Source organism: Coregonus clupeaformis, chromosome 13 (genome assembly GCF_020615455.1).
Source record: "Coregonus clupeaformis isolate EN_2021a chromosome 13, ASM2061545v1, whole genome shotgun sequence".
NCBI lineage: Eukaryota > Metazoa > Chordata > Actinopteri > Salmoniformes > Salmonidae > Coregonus > Coregonus clupeaformis.
The window spans coordinates 30,683,825-30,701,978 of NC_059204.1; the positions used below are offsets into that span (position 1 = coordinate 30,683,825).

At 43.2% G+C, this 18,154-nt stretch overlaps 1 protein-coding gene across 1 annotated transcript in view; it reads right to left on the minus strand.

Moving 5' to 3' along the window:
- The window catches only part of LOC121579232 (follistatin-related protein 4-like), a 262,850-nt gene that overhangs the window by 147,778 nt on the left and 96,918 nt on the right, over positions 1-18,154 (minus strand). The window contains exon 4 of the mRNA XM_041893638.2: positions 3,746-3,988. Within this exon, the coding sequence (XP_041749572.2) occupies positions 3,746-3,988 (243 nt within the window). The remainder of the gene's footprint in view (positions 1-3,745; positions 3,989-18,154) is intronic.

Here is an 18,154-nt window from a genome sequence, read left to right on the forward strand (position 1 = left end):
CTAAATGACGTAAATGTACAGTGTTGTCAATATGCTGCACAGTACTTCAGCATCATGTACATACTGGCTTGTGTACAGTGTCAGGAGCCTTTTAGACCTCCGCTTCACGCTGTGAACCCGGGTGGCCCTGCAAGCGGTTGGCTGAGGTCTGCAGGGCATGAACTGTGCCTGAAACTTATCTCTTCCTCCAAAGCCAAGTGTTTGTGTACTGAGCTAATGGCTTGAGACACAAGCGGTCAAAGATCACCAAGCAATAAGACAGACACTTAAGAAAAGAGTCCACACTGTGGGCACAGGGCACAGTGAAAAGCAGCTTTGATGGCTAATGCAATAACCACAGCCAGACATCAAACCAACCAGAACGATAAGAGAGCAATCAAATGCTGAAAGCTCCGGCGCTGAGAGAAGAAGAACAGAAGAGGGGGAGAAGTTAAACTTCCATCCAGCGCTGCTGTCCTAATTTGTCTGACGTGTGACGTGTCCGATTGATCATTATCAGGAATCGCGAGGAGCGGCAATGGCCTCTCAATTGCTTGTCTCTAAACTCGACTGACCCTGGGTGAGTCATTTTTAAATGCAATCTACAGGCTGGGGCCTCATCCCAAAAAGCACCCTATTCCCTAAGTGCTCTACTTTTGACCAGGGCCCCTAGGGACAGTGGTCAACGTAGGGAGAAGGGTAGGGAGAAGGGGGCCATTTAGGACACACCCTGGTGGTGAGTTGTAACTTCACCCCGTCTGTGTTGGAAGATGGGGGCGTCGGATTGGGCTGGCTGAATGGGAAGAAGCAATCGGTCGGTCAGCCTGGCGGCTTCACAGACCTCCCGCTGTGCTGCAGGCTGCAGCAGAACAGGCTGTGCTTTGTTGTGCTCCATCATTCAGGAGATGAAAGCTATTCAAATAATCAGCCATGTTAGTTCTGTTAGCTCTGTTTGGATTGTTTTAGCGAGCGTTGTTTTAATCAAAGGGGGGTCGGGAATTGGGCCTGACCCGGGATGTTGTTCAATGTTAATCAGAAGTGAAGACAGGGAAAAACAAAGTTGTTCTCTTGTTTGTATCCATTTCAAAACAAGCAATGGAGTTGTGCTGTGGGGTAGTTTGCCGACCAGTTCTTTTTTACTTGTGTAATGGCTCTGTGTGGGTATTCTGTGTGTCCGAGTGTGGTGTGCACGTGTGTGTGCATATGTGTTTGCGTGTGTGTTCAAGGATGTACAGTATGCCACCTGGGTGTGTTCGGAGAGAAAGGAGATGCCTGGTGATGTATTGTATTCCCATCAGCTACACTCCTTGTTGAAACACTAGAGTAAGGTCACAACCAAATACGACAAAAGCCTGAGCCAGGATTCCTTAGGCATTTCTAGAGCGCCCCACAATCATATCTCCAGCTTGTCACAGGCAATGGGCCAAGAGCCAAAGGCTTACATCAATACTATTGAGTGGATGGCAGGCTGCAATCTCTTCCTATTGGCATCAAAATGATTGGTTGACAAAGTGTTGAAAGAGTATTTCTGTGTGGGGGAAACAGCGGAAATAAGGTGTTGGGGGGGAGAAGCCTTAAGCTCTTTCCTATACGTCCTCCTCCACCTTGTCGCCATCCATAAGAAAGCTATAGTAAAGCGTGGGTTTTGTACAGTTTTCTCTAGATAAGGGACTGTTATACCAATCCCCTTCACCCTGACTAATCTTGTCCATAATACTTAACCATTTAAAACGGTTCTTGGAGGACAGCTGGTCTTCAGTCATCATTTGATAGAATAATACTTTTTTGCTGTCCACAACTGAACCCTTCAATATCATGCTGAATCGTTTGTGGTTTTAGAAAAAATCTGCAAAGAAACACTTTAGTCTATTTCTGTGTGTTTAGGTGCTGTTGATAACGGTGGTGACAGTCTTGTAACTACCATTTGAGGTCATAATGCTGTATTAAAATTAGACTCCATCCTATTTATAGTACATAACAGATATAGGATCTTAATTTGATCACCCTTTTGCAATGCAGGAAATGTAAAACTTGTAGTGTATTTGAGGTTTAAAAAGGCTTCTGAAGTTTATAATTTCCACTTTGAAATTTAAGACTTTATTTTCCCTCACGAAAAGTGTATGAACAACTAAAAAAATGTCCATTAATTATAATCCACATAATAATTTACATTTCATGTTGCTGTAGGATAATTTTCCTGCTGTAGAAAACTGGCTCAAATTAAGATCCTACATCTGTACCTAATCCTTGCATCTTCAGCAGGCGATATAATGTTCCACCCCACCGCTCTTCACACAGGAAGGTAAACAAATACGTCTTCACTGACATTTGAGCATTACTACTTATGTGAGCATCTTCTGTCGCTGGCTTGCAGCGAAACGGTGATCAAGTGTAATGTGGCGATTGAACACCTGTCTAATTTGGATTAAGCATGCATGGCAGTGTCTGCTGGGGATCTCTGGCGCTCTAATGTGAGATGGCAGAACATTTCTACATGTTCACTGCTCATGCATAAGCATCTCTCTAACTAGCCTGGACCTATTGATAGAAGCATAAGGCCGATAATTACTGTGTTTTACTGTCCCTGTCAAAATCTGAAATTATCTTGAGAGGGGTAGAGAGGAGTAGGGGCATTGCCCCCTCAGCCAGTCATGCATACGTTCTTGTAGACAGTAAGGACTCAATGGATGCTGTTTATTGGAGTATATTTCCCCACAGGTAGACAGCAAGACACAGCCTTCCCCATCCCAGACCAAGCAATGAAAAGCAGTAAACATTATCAACAGGGAAACAGTGAGTAAATAATACACGTACTGCTGCCTACTGGCTGTTATATTGTTCAGTGTGATGTGTAACAACAACAAACAACCTTCACTGTCCCAGTATCCACAGTGAAACAGAGAAGCATAACATTGGAGCAGTGCTAGCATAACATTGGAGCAGTGCCACTGTTTTATTGTATTAGAGTGGCCTTTTACCGACCAGTAGCTACGTCCTGATGGCAGGGGGTCGAAGCAGTGATTGAGTGGGTGGTCTGCATTGTGGATAATATGGCAGGATTTTTTCCTGAATTGCACATTTGTTCAGGAGGGAAGGGTCTGGGAGTCCAATGATAATCAATGCCGTATTTGTGATCCGTGGTAATTTGTTATGAATTGAAGCTGTTAGCAAACTGAAGTTGCAGGTTCGACAGAAAATGTGTGCAGATGTTAGATATTGCTGGGATGCTCATGCCATACTTTGAATTAGATATGAAAACTCAACATAAATGTTAAGGACATTTCCAATGTCCAATCCTGCCATTCGGCTTACATTATTCTAACATTGTTTAGTGGGCAATGTTCAGTTTCTTCAGTTTTAGGAACTGTCTCAATTAAGTAATTGAAATGAACCCTAATACAATATAAAAGCACATAGAAGCTAAATACAACCTCGTATAATGGAGACTGCATTCGGTAAGAGACCTAATCTGTCAGTGCATTGATGCGGTTTCCAGGACAATCTTGACTCTGTGCCATAGCCTTGCGTGCCAGGACACAGAATACAAATGGATGCTGCACAAATAATTTCCCTCTTTCATTTCTTTAATGCCACATTTGTTTGACGCCGTCTCTATTGAATGAAATAATTACATAGAAAAATAAAGTCTAGCCATGCATCACTGTTTTTGTTGTTGTCTGTATTTTAAGAAGAAATTCTGTCCTCAACTGAAATAATTAGCACAACTTCTAGAGAATGTTTTGTCTGTGTGGGGATGTGGTTCTACCTTTGAAGAAGCAGTCCTTGCTGTGCACAACATAGATCCTTCTCTTCTGCAGGCAGGCGGTGCGGTACACCTCACAGTGGTTCTCGTAGAACCTGCCATCGGAGCCGCACACCGGCACGAAGGTGGGCCGACACTTCTCCTGGCACACACACTCTGCCCGGCCCGTCGCCTCCAGCAGCACGCACTGGCGGCCCCTCCCACAGTATGTCCTCCTGCAGGGTCCTCTGTTTGACCCAGAGTGGACTGGAAGAAACAGAGAGCAAGAGAGAGAGAGAGAGAGAGAGAGAGAGAGAGAGAGAGAGAGAGAGAGAGAGAGAGAGAGAGAGAGAGAGAGAGAGAGAGAGAGAGAGAGAGAGAGGACAGGGTTTAGGTGGGAAGAAACACTGACAGAGACTGGAATACACAGAAAGAAAGCCAGGGTTTAGGTGGGAAGAAACTCTGACAGACTGGAATACACAGAAAGAAAGCCAGGGTTTAGGTGGGAAGAAACTCTGACAGAGACTGGAATACACAGAAAGAAAGCCAGGGTTTAGGTGGGAAGAAACTCTGACAGAGACTGGAATACACAGAAAGAAAGCCAGGGTTTAGGTGGGAAGAAACACTGACAGACTGGAATACACAGAAAGAAAGCCAGGGTTTAGGTGGGAAGAAACACTGACAGAGACTGGAATACACAGAAAGAAAGCCAGGTAGACTCTGAGAAACAACATGTACTGAACAGCATCCTATCATACTAAGAAAACCCAGTATGAAAAATAGGAAGGAGGGATGGACAGGTTGTGTTGGAGGACAGAATATTAATCACTTTGAACACCTGTTGTGTGCGCAAAAACAAATAGTGAATAAAATCACTGAAAATAACAGTGTTGTGATTTTCCATTCTGGTGGACTCATTACCACCTCCCTTGAAAAAAGAACAATATATTCCACACACACACACACACACACACACACACACACACACACACACACATTGCATCTTACTACTCCTCACACATCCCTCCTAGCACCTGTCAGTCCCGGACCCCTCACCATGGAGGCCCTCCCGCTCCCTTCTGATTCAATCTATTTGCAATTGAAGCAGGGCAAAAGCTGCTAAGGCTTGCAGTCACTCCACCTTGGATTATAATATAATAAATAATAATATAATATAAATATAATATAAATATATATATAAATAATATAAATAATAATTGGATTGATCTTCCCGGGCCCTGGGGCCTGGAAGGGACCGCTCTCCTAGAGGGATCTGAGCTGGGATGTATGGGGCCTGGTTTGGGAGAGAGCTGGGCTGGTGTTAGGAGCTAGGCTGGGAGAAGAGAGTGAGAAATGGAGCTGGGATTAGCAGCTAGGCTGCGGCGAGAGAGGGGTGCTGGGGTTAGCGGCTAGGCTGCGGTGAGAGAGGGGTGCTGGGGTTAGCGGCTAGGCTGCGGTGAGAGAGGAGTGCTGAAGTTAGCGGCTAGGCTGCGGTGAGAGAGGAGTGCTGGGCTGGGGTTAGCAGCTAGGCTGCGTCGAGAGAGGGATGCTGGGCTGGGGTTAGCAGCTAGGCTGCGGTGAGAGAGGGGGTGCTGGGGTTAGCGGCTAGGCTGCGGCGAGAGAGGGATGCTGGGCTGGGGTTAGCGGCTAAACTAAATTTCTGGGAAGAGCGGCAGGTGATCTCAACCTCAGCGATGAAGCATCGGAGGCAGGTGGGGAATTATTGTCCGGGAATTTACTATATTGGGTATCTGATTAGCATCACTCACTATAATATTTAATTCTGAATTATTCAGCATAATATGTCATTGTTTGCTGCTCTAGAGGGCCATCTTTTAATTCCCTTTTGTGAAACCATTGTAGCTCAACTCAAGACCTCTATTCCTACTATTATAATTAAACCATTGAAAACACAAATTATATCTGCCTTGAGTATAATCGTATCTAAACGCCCACAATATTTAATAACAAAGGTGCGGTTCCAATGTTTGAGGATAAAAGTCCTTTAATTACATAAAGGAGACTCCAGAGCATGCACACGTGCACAGACAGACATAGAGAGAGAGAGAGAGAGAGAGAGAGAGAGAGAGAGAGAGAGAGAGAGAGAGAGAGAGAGAGAGAGAGAGAGAGAGAGAGAGAGAGAGAGAGAGAGAGAGAGAGAGAGAGAGAGAGAGAGAGAGAGAGAGAGAGAGAGAGAGAGAGAAAGAAAGAAAGAGAGAAAGAAAGAAAGAAAGAAAGAAAGAAAGAAAGAAAGAAAGAAAGAAAGAAAGAAAGAAAGAAAGAAAGAAAGGAGAGAGAGAGCGTATGTAGCTGAAGGCTGACCTGGCTTGGCCGTATTAATGTGTGCTCTGTCATAATGAAGTGTGAGGTGCCAGCCAGGAAGCAGAACAGGTACAGTCCCCGAGGGATGTGTGTGTGTGTTTGTGGGGGGGTGGGGGGTTACACAACACGATGCCTTATAATCCAGTTTGCTAATTGTTCTGCATGTCTCCGCAAATCATCTGTGGGAATGCAAATACCCCTGCTCCCCAGTGACCTTGTTGTCGGTGTCAAGGTCAGGGACGATTACTGGAGCGTTTGTATTCTCCAAGCACCAAAGATGAAATGCTTAGCACTGTCCGGAACCTCTGGATGTTTTTCTTTTTTCCCACCTCCCCCCGTCCATTCCAGACTCTCTCCCCTACTGTCTATCATTACCTTTGCAGAATAGGCCACAACAAAAGCAACGAGAAAAGTTCTGGGGTTCTGGTGTTTAAAGTCCACCGTGCGTACAGTAAGCCTTACCTCTCTACTCTCGTGGACCGTGGAAACTTCAGTTGTGACTAGCATGGGAAGCTAAAGTGTCATTTGATAATCCTGTCTAAGCTGCAGCTCAATCGTTCTACATGGGCTCTTACAAGTTCAACCAAGCCTCTGTGCCAATGGCAGTGAGGACATACTGACTGACCAGCGGCGACAGGGCCTCACATCTCTAGTCCCTGCTTTCAGTCTTCCCTTTGTGAATCTATTAGTCCCTCCTATCCGAGCTCCAATGGACTTAGGCAGAATCCAGACAATGTCCCTCATAATAATCCAAAACTTCTAGAATTTGGGTGAACATTGTCACTAGGGTCTATCATTGTTCCGTCTGTTATCCTTCTGTCATAATCACAAGTCACATGAATATAGTATGAATAACTACAATGTAAAGTTGTACACAAAAGCCCTAAAACTATTTAGCCTTGTTATATGATATTTACCAGAGGAATGTGTATGTCCTCCCCTGAGTGCTTGATGGATTGACATTTGCTTTATTAATCCTTTTATGAAATAACAATCTTTTTATGCTCCCTTCAGTCTCTGTAATGAAAGGGTATCTTCAACAACATCTATCTGCAAAAACAGTATGTCAGTATACTCTGGAGGCAGAAGACTTAAGGACATGCTCTGTATTTAGTTGATAAAATACCTCCATTTGTACCTGAGGCTACATACTAAGCCTGATTAACATTTAAACAGTAATTAAAACAAACTTTCCAAACCACAAAAGAAGAGATATGGCAAGGTTATCTGCCTTGAAACACTGAGGGACACTTGGAGAGAGACTGCCTGGCCTGCCAAACTGCTCTAATTAGAGAGGAAGTGCCACTTCTCTGGTGATGAGGGACTTCCTGTCTGTCCACAGTAGCAGAGTATTAACTGAGCACTAATCTACAGTCTCTGTTGTTTCTCTACTGCTAGTCACATCTCCTTAGGCTTAGGATATGCCATTTGCAAATACAATGTGGACTTGTGGTTTCCAAAAGGAGGCTTTGGATCTCCCAGATCATTCTATTTGGTTTAAATCAGATGAACATAATCACATGAAGAGACATGGTGTCAAACCTCTTCTCCCTCTGTGTGACACAGTCAGGCAAAGTGTTTGTGACAGATATTGTTTGAATTTCAATGGACAAGAGGCCAGAGTTTGGGTGAGAGACTAGTGTATATAATATAATTTCTCATGTCTGTGACATTGTGTCTATCGACCCCAATGGACATATAAATTCATTGAGCTAAGATTTGAGCTGAGAGTGAACTTAGCCCAACCTATAAACCTCTATGACCTCCCAGATGTGAGGATTTGGAATTAACTCAATAAAGTTGACTTGACATGGATGAGGATTGCAGCCAGGTCGCCTACGCAGGTTAGAATTTTTTTGTCATGAATCTTGTTCTGGAGGCAGCTCTGCAGAGTGGTCAGTAGTTGGCACAGCCACAGTCATAAAATCAGATTTTAAACCTAACCCTAACCGTTACCACACTGCTAACCCTAATGCCTAACCCTAACCGTTACCACACTGCTAACCCTAATGCCTAACCCTAACCGTTACCACACTGCTAACCCTAATGCCTAACCCTAACCGTTACCACACTGCTAACCCTAATGCCTCTAACCCTAACCGTTACCACACTGCTAACCCTAATGCCTAACCGTAACAGTTACCACACTGCTAACCCTAATGCCTAACCCTAACCATTACCACACTGCTAACCCTAATGCCTAACCCTAACCGTTACCACACTGCTAACCCTAATGCCTAACCCTAACCTTAACTACACTGCTAACCCTAATGCCTAACCCTAACCTTAACCACACTGCTAACCCTAATGCCTAACCCTAACCGTTACCACACTGCTAACCCTAATGCCTCTAACCCTAACCGTTACCACACTGCTAACCCTAATGCCTAACCGTAACAGTTACCACACTGCTAACCCTAATGCCTAACCCTAACCATTACCACACTGCTAACCCTAATGCCTAACCCTAACCGTTACCACACTGCTAACCATAATGCCTCTAACCCTAACCTTAACTACACTGCTAACCCTAATGCCTAACCCTAACCTTAACCACACTGCTAACCCTAATGCCTAACCCTAACCGTTACCACACTGCTAACCCTAATGCCTAACCCTAACCGTTACCACACTGCTAACCCTAATGCCTAACCCTAACCGTTACCACACTGCTAACCCTAATGCCTAACCCTAACCATTACCACACTGCTAACCCTAATGCCATAACCCTAACCGTTACCACACTGCTAACCCTAATGCCTAACCCTAACAGTTACCACACTGCTAACCCTAATGCCTCTAACCCTAACCATTACCACACTGCTAACCCTAATGCCTAACCCTAACCGTTACCACACTGCTAACAGTAATACTTAACCCTAACCGTTACCACACTGCAAACCCTAATACCTAACCCTAACCGTTACCACACTGCTAACCCTAATGCCTCTAACCCTAACCGTTACCACACTGCTAACCCTACTACCTAACCCTAACAGTTACCACACTGGTAACCCTAATACCTAACCCTAACCGTTACCACACTGCTAACCCTAATGCTTTACCCTAACCTTAACCACACTGCTAACCCTAATGCCTCTAACCCTAACCGTTACCACACTGCTAACCCTAATGCCTAACCCTAACCGTTACCACACTACTAACCCTAATGCCTCTAACCCTAACCGTTACCACACTGCTAACCCTAATACCTAACCCTAACCATTACCACACTGCTAAACATATTGCCTCTAACCCTAACCGTTACCACACTGCTAACCCTAATACCTAACCCTAACCATTACCACACTGCTAAACATATTGCCTCTAACCCTAACCGTTACCACACTGCTAACCCTAATGCCTAACCCTAACCGTTATCACACTGCTAACCCTAATGCCTCTAACCCTAACCGTTACCACACTGCTAACCCTAACACCTAACCTTAACCATTACCACACTGCTAACCCTAATGCCTCTAACCCTAACCGTTACCACACTGCTAACCCTAATGCCTAACCCTAACCGTTATCACACTGCTAACCCTAATGCCTCTAACCCTAACCGTTACCACACTGCTAACCCTAACACCTAACCTTAACCATTACCACACTGCTAACCCTAATGCCTCTAACCCTAACCGTTACCACACTGCTAACCCTAATGCCTAACCCTAACCGTTACCACACTGCTAACCCTAATGCCTAACACTAACCGTTACCACACTGCTAACCCTAATTAAATTAAATGCCAATGTTCTGTTTTTATTTCTGCCTCGAAAGATAGAAAAATACTCCCTCTGTAATACAACACTGGCAGTGATTCGAGAGAATTATGAAGTAACTTTAAAGGATAATTACGTTCAATATGAATTTTAACTAAAACAATTTATCTCAATTAAGTGTTGCAAATTACCCATTAACTCCATGACCTCCTTCGTCGTGATAGGTTATCCAATATCCTGTGCTTTTTCACAGAGATGAAAGTAGATATAAAACAAGCTGAATATGCGGAGCTACTATTATATAAAATTGACAGAAATATTCAAAACACAGTATCACATTAGAAAGTATCAAAAGTTCAAAGGTCCTAAAGACTTTTGTAATACAATTTACAAGGCAACTCCAGGGCACAATACAAATGACTCATAAGGCCTCACTCATAGTTCTACTCAGACTACAGGTGGTCATACAATCAACAAACTATCTGTTGATAAGCAACTGCTAGCTAAGATTATGGTTAGGGTTAGGGTAAGGTTTAGAATAAGGGTTAGGGTAAGGGTTAGAGTTAGGGATAGGGTTAAGTTTAGGGTTAGGATAAGGGTTAAGGTTAGTAGATAGTTAGTTGAAATGTTACTTATAGTCTGTACATAGTCTGTAGAGCATCTACAGATGGACTATCCAAATAAAGTGTTACCCTAACTTCCTGCTGTGTTTATGAGCCCCTGCTGCTCTGGCACTCTCTCCGCCCGAAACAGATAGAATGCCTTTCATTTATTAATCATAAAGAAAGGCCATTTACCTTGGGTTGGAAATTGATCATCACGCAAAAACGTCCCGGGTCTTGCTCAAACACGAATTAATTTTAGAGCCAAAATAGAACCAAGTGTGTGAATATGAAAACCAAACATACAATAAAGAGTACTTCTTCACTTTGATTTGACCTGGGCAGGACTCTTTATTTCAGGGTCAAGCACAAAACTGTGACTCTGTATTCAACAGAGGGCAGTTTAAAGAAGGTAAATCGAGAGGTAGACAAAAGAGACAGGAGAAAGAGTGTGAAGAAGAGCAAGAGATGCTGAGACATTGGAACAGAGATATGTATAGAGAAGGAGAATGGGAAGAAAATAGATGGGGAGTCAAGAGAATGTCAGACGGGAAGATAGTAGGCTACACTCTTAGAAAAAAAGGTGCTATCTACAACATTAAATGGTTATTCGGCTGTCCCCATAGGATAACCCTTTGAAGAACCCTTTTTGGTTCCAGGTAGAACCCTTTTTGGTTCCATCTAGAACCCTTTTTACAGAGGTTTCTACATGAAAACCAAAAGGGTTCTACCTAGAACCAAAAAGGGTTCTGCCTGGAACCAAAAAAGGTTATCCTATGGGGACAGCCGAAGAACCCTTTTGGAACCCTTTTTTCTAAGAGTGTAGGCCGGGCTCTAAAGACGGTTATATCAGGCACAGAAACACAGGCGAAGGAGGCCACAGACCAAATGTCACTGGGCTCGTCTGGCTGGCTTGGCTGATAGGGCTTTATTGATTTCTCGATCCCAATCCCTCTGCAGGCTCTGAAGGGCTCAGCGAGCTGCTGTGGAGAGGCCGGCTGGCAGCTGGTGTGGTCTGTCTACACACACACCTGACACTTTAACCGTTTTACTGCAGTGGGCTAAATCAGGGTCAATTTTGAGTTTGCATCCCAATGTTACACTTTATATAAATCACAGAATACTGAAATATAACAAAACAGTTTGACATAGAAACACCAAATGCCAATATGTTTATTAATTATGAAATTAGCATTCCACCCATGAGGCCACTAGATAATATGACTGCAGGAAAGGGCTACACCACATGGCAGCATCCCTCTGTGGGTTATAGGAAGGAGCTATATAATAAACTGTATAATAAAGAGCTTGGCTCAGGGACTTTGTATTCGCTAAATAATAATAATTTGATCTAGTTTGTTTAGATTGCTATTGCACATTCTAATGATAGTGACATAAAGTCATTTGACAAATGACCAGAATGTTATCATAGATGCTTTCAATCCACAGATGCTCAGTAATATCAACTGCGCTGGCCCGAAACCCAGAGATGAATGTAATGACTAATGTGTGGATAGTTATCAGGACATTATTCTCGATAATTATTAACTTAATGGTTTGACAGTTGTATGCATATGTGTTTGTACACCATATGTCACCATATGTTCAACTCATGTTTCAGTAATATTTTCAGCTTCTCATCTTAGATGTTATATTCCAATCGTGTGTGTGTGTGTTCGCATGTGTGTTAAAGCGTAGTAGCTAGAAACGCTGATGATGGATCTGCAGGTTCAGAGATGTTGGTCCAGTGCTGTAATGATATTTACTACCATCCCATAATCACTGGGCCTTGAGCATCAGTCCACATCAGGCTCCACACTCAGCTAGGCCAACCCTGAAATAAGCCTATCAATGCATTTTCTGCACAATCCTCCCAAACAGCAAAGGTGATAAAAAAAAGATGGCGTATCATTAAAAATCACAAGTCGAGTTCCATCTCAGGGGTGTATATTATACAAATGGATGGTGGTGTGAAAGCAAAGAAGAGGTGTGAGGGGGATGGAGAGAGACTGGATCAAGGGTACCTCGCCTTTCACATAACCCAGGACCTCACTCTCGACCTGGGCTTAAGCTAATTTGCTTCGCTTAGTCTGGAGATTTGGTCTGCAGCAAATAGTTGGTTTTAGATGTTTTATTTTTTCCTCCATAGAGAACATTCGCAGGTTTTTTTTACCATTACTGCAAAAAGTAAATAACGGCAGAAAGAATAGTTGAATAAATATTGATAGTATACTGTGCTGTATTCATCACGTCCACATCAAAACATCAACAATAGCAATTCCTGGTAGGTTGGAGGTGAAGTGTATTAACAGTGGAACCTCACATACAGTGAGGGAAAAAAGTATTTGATCCCCTGCTGATTTTGTACGTTTGCCCACTGACAAAGACATGATCAGTCTATACTTTTAATGGTAGGTTTATTTGAACAGTGAGACAGAATAACAACAAAAAAATCCATAAAAACACATGTCAAAAATGTTATAAATTGATTTGCATTTTAATGTGGGAAATAAGTATTTGACCCCCTCTCAATCAGAAAGATTTCTGGCTCCCAGGAGTCTTTTATACAGGTAACGAGCTGAGATTAGGAGCACACTCTTAAAGGGAGTGCTCCTAATCTCAGCTTGTTACCTGTATAAAAGACACCTGTCCACAGAAGCAATCAATCAATCAGATTCCAAACTCTCCACCATGGCCAAGACCAAAGAGCTCTCCAAGGATGTCAGGGACAAGATTGTAGACCTACACAAGGCAGGAATGGGCTACAAGACCATCGCCAAGCAGCTTGGTGAGAAGGTGACAAAAGTTGGTGTGATTATTCGCAAATGGAAGAAACACAAAATAACTGTCAATCTCCTTTGGCCTGGGGCTCCATGCAAGATCTTACCTCATGGAGTTGCAATGATCATGAGAACGGTGAGGAATAAGCCCAGAACTACACGGGAGGATCTTGTCAATGATCTCAAGGCAGCTGGGACGATAGTCACCAAGAAAACAATTGGTAACACACTACACCGTGAAGGACTGAAATCCTGCAGCGCCCGCAAGGTCCCCCTGCTCAAGAAAGCACATATACAGGGCCGTCTGAAGTTTGCCAATGAACATCTGAATGATTCAGAGGAGAACTGGGTGAAAAGTGTTGTGGTCAGATGAGACCAAAATCGAGCTCTTTGGCATCAACTCAACTCACCGTGTTTGGAGGATGAGGAATGCTGCCTATGACCCCAAGAACACCATCCCCACCGTCAAATATGGAGGTGGAAACATTATGCTTTGGGGATGTTTTTCTGCTAAGGGGACAGGACAACTTCACCGCATCAAAGGGACGATGGACGGGGCCATGTACCGTCAAATCTTGGGTGAGAACCTCCTTCCCTCAGCCAGGGCATTGAAAATGGGTCGTGGATGGGTATTCCAGCATGACAATGACCCAAAACACACGGCCAAGGCAACAAAGGAGTGGCTCCTGAAGAAGCACATTACGGTCCTGGAGTGGCCTAGCCAGTCTCCAGACCTTAATCCCATAGAAAATCTGTGGAGGGAGCTGAAGGTTCGAGTTGCCAAACGTCAGGCTCGACACCTTAATGACTTGGAGAAGATCTGCAAAGAGGAGTGGGACAAAATCCCTCCTGAGATGTGTGCAAACCTGGTGGCCAACTACAAGAAACGTCTGACCACTGTGATTCCCAACAAGGGTTTTGCCACCAAGTACTAAGTCATGTTTTGCAGAGGGGTCAAATACTTATTTCCCTCATTAAAATGAAAAATCAATTTATAACATTTTTGACATGCGTTTTTCTGGATTTTTGTTGTTGTTATTCTGTCTCTCACTGTTCAAATAAACCTACCACTAAAATTATAGACTGATCATGTCTTTGTCAGTGGGCAAACTTACAAAATCAGCAGGGGATCAAATACTTTTTTCCCTCACTGTAGCAGGAATATTCTGAATGTGTTATTCAAGCACTCCCTCTACAGTGTGTAGGAGTATCACAGTGCTGTATGTAGTGGACAAACCTTGTGACAGCCACAGAACTAGAAACATTCTATGTCTATGGTGACAACACTCCGTCCAGCACTAGAATATGTTGTTCATCACTAACAAAATAGGTTTGGATAGTACAGTGTGTAATAGGAAGAAGCACTAGTTAATTAAAAAGGAATCTGAACATCTGTAATTGTTTATTATTGTCAGTGATGTTAAGAGCCCTTCAGTGTGAAATGGTGTGAATTAAAATAGTGTGTAAACAACCACATGGTTCTAACACAGTACTGCATGGTTCTCCGATTTCAGAACCTGGCAACTGAGAGCTCCATATCAACTTTAAAAGTCTATGGAAGACTGAAGCCATTCCTAACAGCAAATGTGGCATAATGATACCGTAACCATAAGTGTTCACGTTATGTGCAAGCCATTCAAGAGCATCAAAGGCTAAAGTGCTAGCATCACTCCAAAGCTGAGCTGTCAAAAGTAGAAGGTTACTGCAGATCTGGCAACACAACATGTGAGTCATTGGGATCTCTCTGTCTCTCTCTGTCTCTCTCTCTCTCTCTCTCTCTCTCTCTCTCTCTCTCTCTCTCTCTCTCTCTCTCTCTCTCTCTCTCTCTCTCTCTCTCTCTCTCTCTCTCTCTCTCTCTCTCTCTCTCTCTCTCTCTCTCTCTCTCTCTCTCTCTCTCTCTCTTGTCTCTCTCTCTCTCTCTCTCTCTCTCTCTCTCTCTCTCTCTCTCTCTCTCTCTCTCTCTCTCTCTCTCTCTCTGTGCATACAGTGTATGTGAATTATCTTAGAGATATTGTTGGCTGCTTTAATTCCAGATAGAAAACATCCAATTAAAATGAACAGGGAACAAAGGCATAGCAGAACTGTTGAAAGTTAATTAGAGACATCAAATCAAATAGAGGTGGAGTAAGATGGGGATTTGAAATAGAGGTGAGGTCAGAATAACTTGAGGTGAAATAGCAATAATAGTTCAATCTTGTTCATGACAGTCATGCTGGTTGGCAATGTAAACAGAGACGATATAAGAGAGAGAGAGAGAGAGAGAGAGAGAGAGAGAGAGAGAGAGAAGAGAGAGAGAGAGAGAGATAGAGAGTCCAGTTTGCTCTGCTGTTTCTGTGAGTCAGGACATTTCGTCCGCTGGTCTGAAATGGTTTCTCTCTCTCCTCAGTAAGAGGAGTGCAGAAATAATGATGCAAAATTCACATCACCAATCTACTGTACAGCCCTAACACATTTCTGAGCCATTCACCTTAGAAACAACAGCACTGCAGAGTGCTTGGGGAGGTTCTGAAGAGCTCTAATACCCTTTAACGTTACTTTGTATGTCCTACAATAGAGCAAAAACATTCTACGCTACAGCAAGATGAAATCTTCCAATTGGTCAAGGAGTGTTGTTTGCAGGGACCATTTTCATTCCTTATTAAATAGATATCTTAGTTTATTAAAGGTATAAGGCCAAAAATCAATCCTTTTCAGGAGCCAGAATTAGAAATATTGAATAAAACATCCACATCTTTATTCTGAGCTCTCAGATCTAATGTTTAAATGATGATTTGCCTCAAGGTACCCGCAATGCATCATGGGAAATTCAAGATGGCCAGGAATCATTCTTATCGGATTACAATGATGAAGGAAAACCACAATGACAGACAGAAGCTCGGCAGCAACCACAAAAAAAGTAATACTAAAATAAAAAATAACTGTTTGACCGCTCTCTCCAAAAGCAGAAAATACGCTACATTGTCCAGCCGGAACAGGCATTCATCTTGAGCTCCCATCAGGCCCAGTCAGGTCTCCAATCAGGCTCAGTCAGGTCTCCCATCAGGCCCAGTAAGGTTTCCCATCAGGCCCAGTAAGGTCTCCCATCAGGCCCAGTAAGGTCTCCCATCAGGCCCAGTCAGGTCTCCCATCAGGCCCAGTAAGGTCTCCCATCAGGCACAGTAAGGTCTCCCATCAGGCCCAGTCAGGTCTCCCATCAGGCCCAGTAAGGTCTCCCATCACGCCCAGTCAGGTTTCCCATCAGGCCCAGTCAGGTCTCCCATCAGGCCCAGTCAGGTCTCCAATCAGGCTCAGTCAGGTCTCCTATCAGGCCCAGTAAGGTTTCCCATCAGGCCCAGTAAGGTCCCCCATCAGGCCCAGTAAGGTCTCCCATCAGGCCCAGTCAGGTCTCCCATCAGGCCCAGTAAGGTCTCCCATCAGGCCCAGTCATGTTTCCCATCAGGCCAGTGGTGTGAAGTACTTAACTAAAAAATACTTGAAAGTACTACTTAAGTCGTTTTTTGGGGTATTTGTACTTTACTTTACTATTTATATTTTTGACTACTTTTACTTTTACTTCAGTACATTCCTAAAGAAAATATTGTACTTTTTACTCCATACATTTTCCCTGACACCCAAAAGTACTCATTACATTTTGAATGCTTAGAAGGACGGGAAAATTGTCCAATTCACACACTTATCAAGAGAACATCCCTGGTCATCCCTACTGCCTCTGATCTGGCAGACTCACTAAACACAAATGCTTTATTTGTAAATGATGTCTGAGTGTTGGAGATAGCCCCTGGCTATCCATACATTTAAAAAACAAGAAAATGGTGCCATCTGGTTTGCTTAATATAAGGAATTTGAAATTATTTATACTTTTACTTTAACTTTTGATACTTAAGTATACTTTAGCAATTACATTTACTTTTGATACTTAAGTATATTTCAAACCAAATACTTTTAGACTTTTACTCAAGTAATATTTTACTGGGTTACTTTCACTTTTACTTGAGTCATTTTCTATTAAGGTATCTTTACTTTTACTCAAGTATGACAATTGGGTACTTTTTCCACCACTGCATCAGGCCCAGTCAGGTCTCCCATCAGGCCCATTAAGATCTGTTTGGTGGGTCAGCGGTTCAGGCTGGATCGTGTTGACAGCAGCCTGTCATTGCTCAGGCGGTGTATTTTAGTTACAGTGAAATGTGTTCTGAATGAGGCATAATAAACTCACTGTGACCCTTGCTAGGAACTTTGAGGGCATTGTTTACGATGCTGTTTGAAATGTTTGACTCCACTAAGGTTTGCCTAGAACAACATACAGTATATGTGTTGTTGAGGTTGTCTTTGGCTATGCATTAATATACCTTTTCAAACATTCAAATCATCAAAGCCATGTTGTCTGCTTTCCTCTCTCGCCTCAGTCAGTCATTTAATCACTTTTATATAATTTTAAGTAAAACACCTTGAATTTAAAGTATTTTCTTTAAGCTAGTGCTCAAAAGGAGGGTCATGAAGGGGCCAGAACGGAGCACACTCACTCTCAATCAGAGCACAATTAAGCAATAAGGCCTGAGGGGGTGTTGTATATGGCCAATATACCACGGCATAGTGCTCTTCTTATGCACGACGCAACACGGAGTATCTGGATAAAGCCCTTTGCTGTAGTATATTGGCCATATGCGACAAACCCCTGAGGTGCCTTATTGCTATTATAAACTGGTTACCAACATAATAAGAGCTGTAAAAATAATTGTTTTGTCATACCAGTGGTATACCTTCTGATGTACCACAGCTGTCAGCCAATCAGCATTCAGGGCTCGAACCACCCAGTTTATAATACATAATAGATAGCCCCTGTGAATAAGTGATGAAGGAGAGCCATGAGAAAATGACTTGCTGCTAAGGGAGACACAAAAAAAGCCACAATCTCTTTCCCTTTCCCTAGCACCAAAATGTAGGCCAGCCTCCCACCACAATAAACTGAAACAGAAAGGTATATAATAATATGGTGCAAGGGTG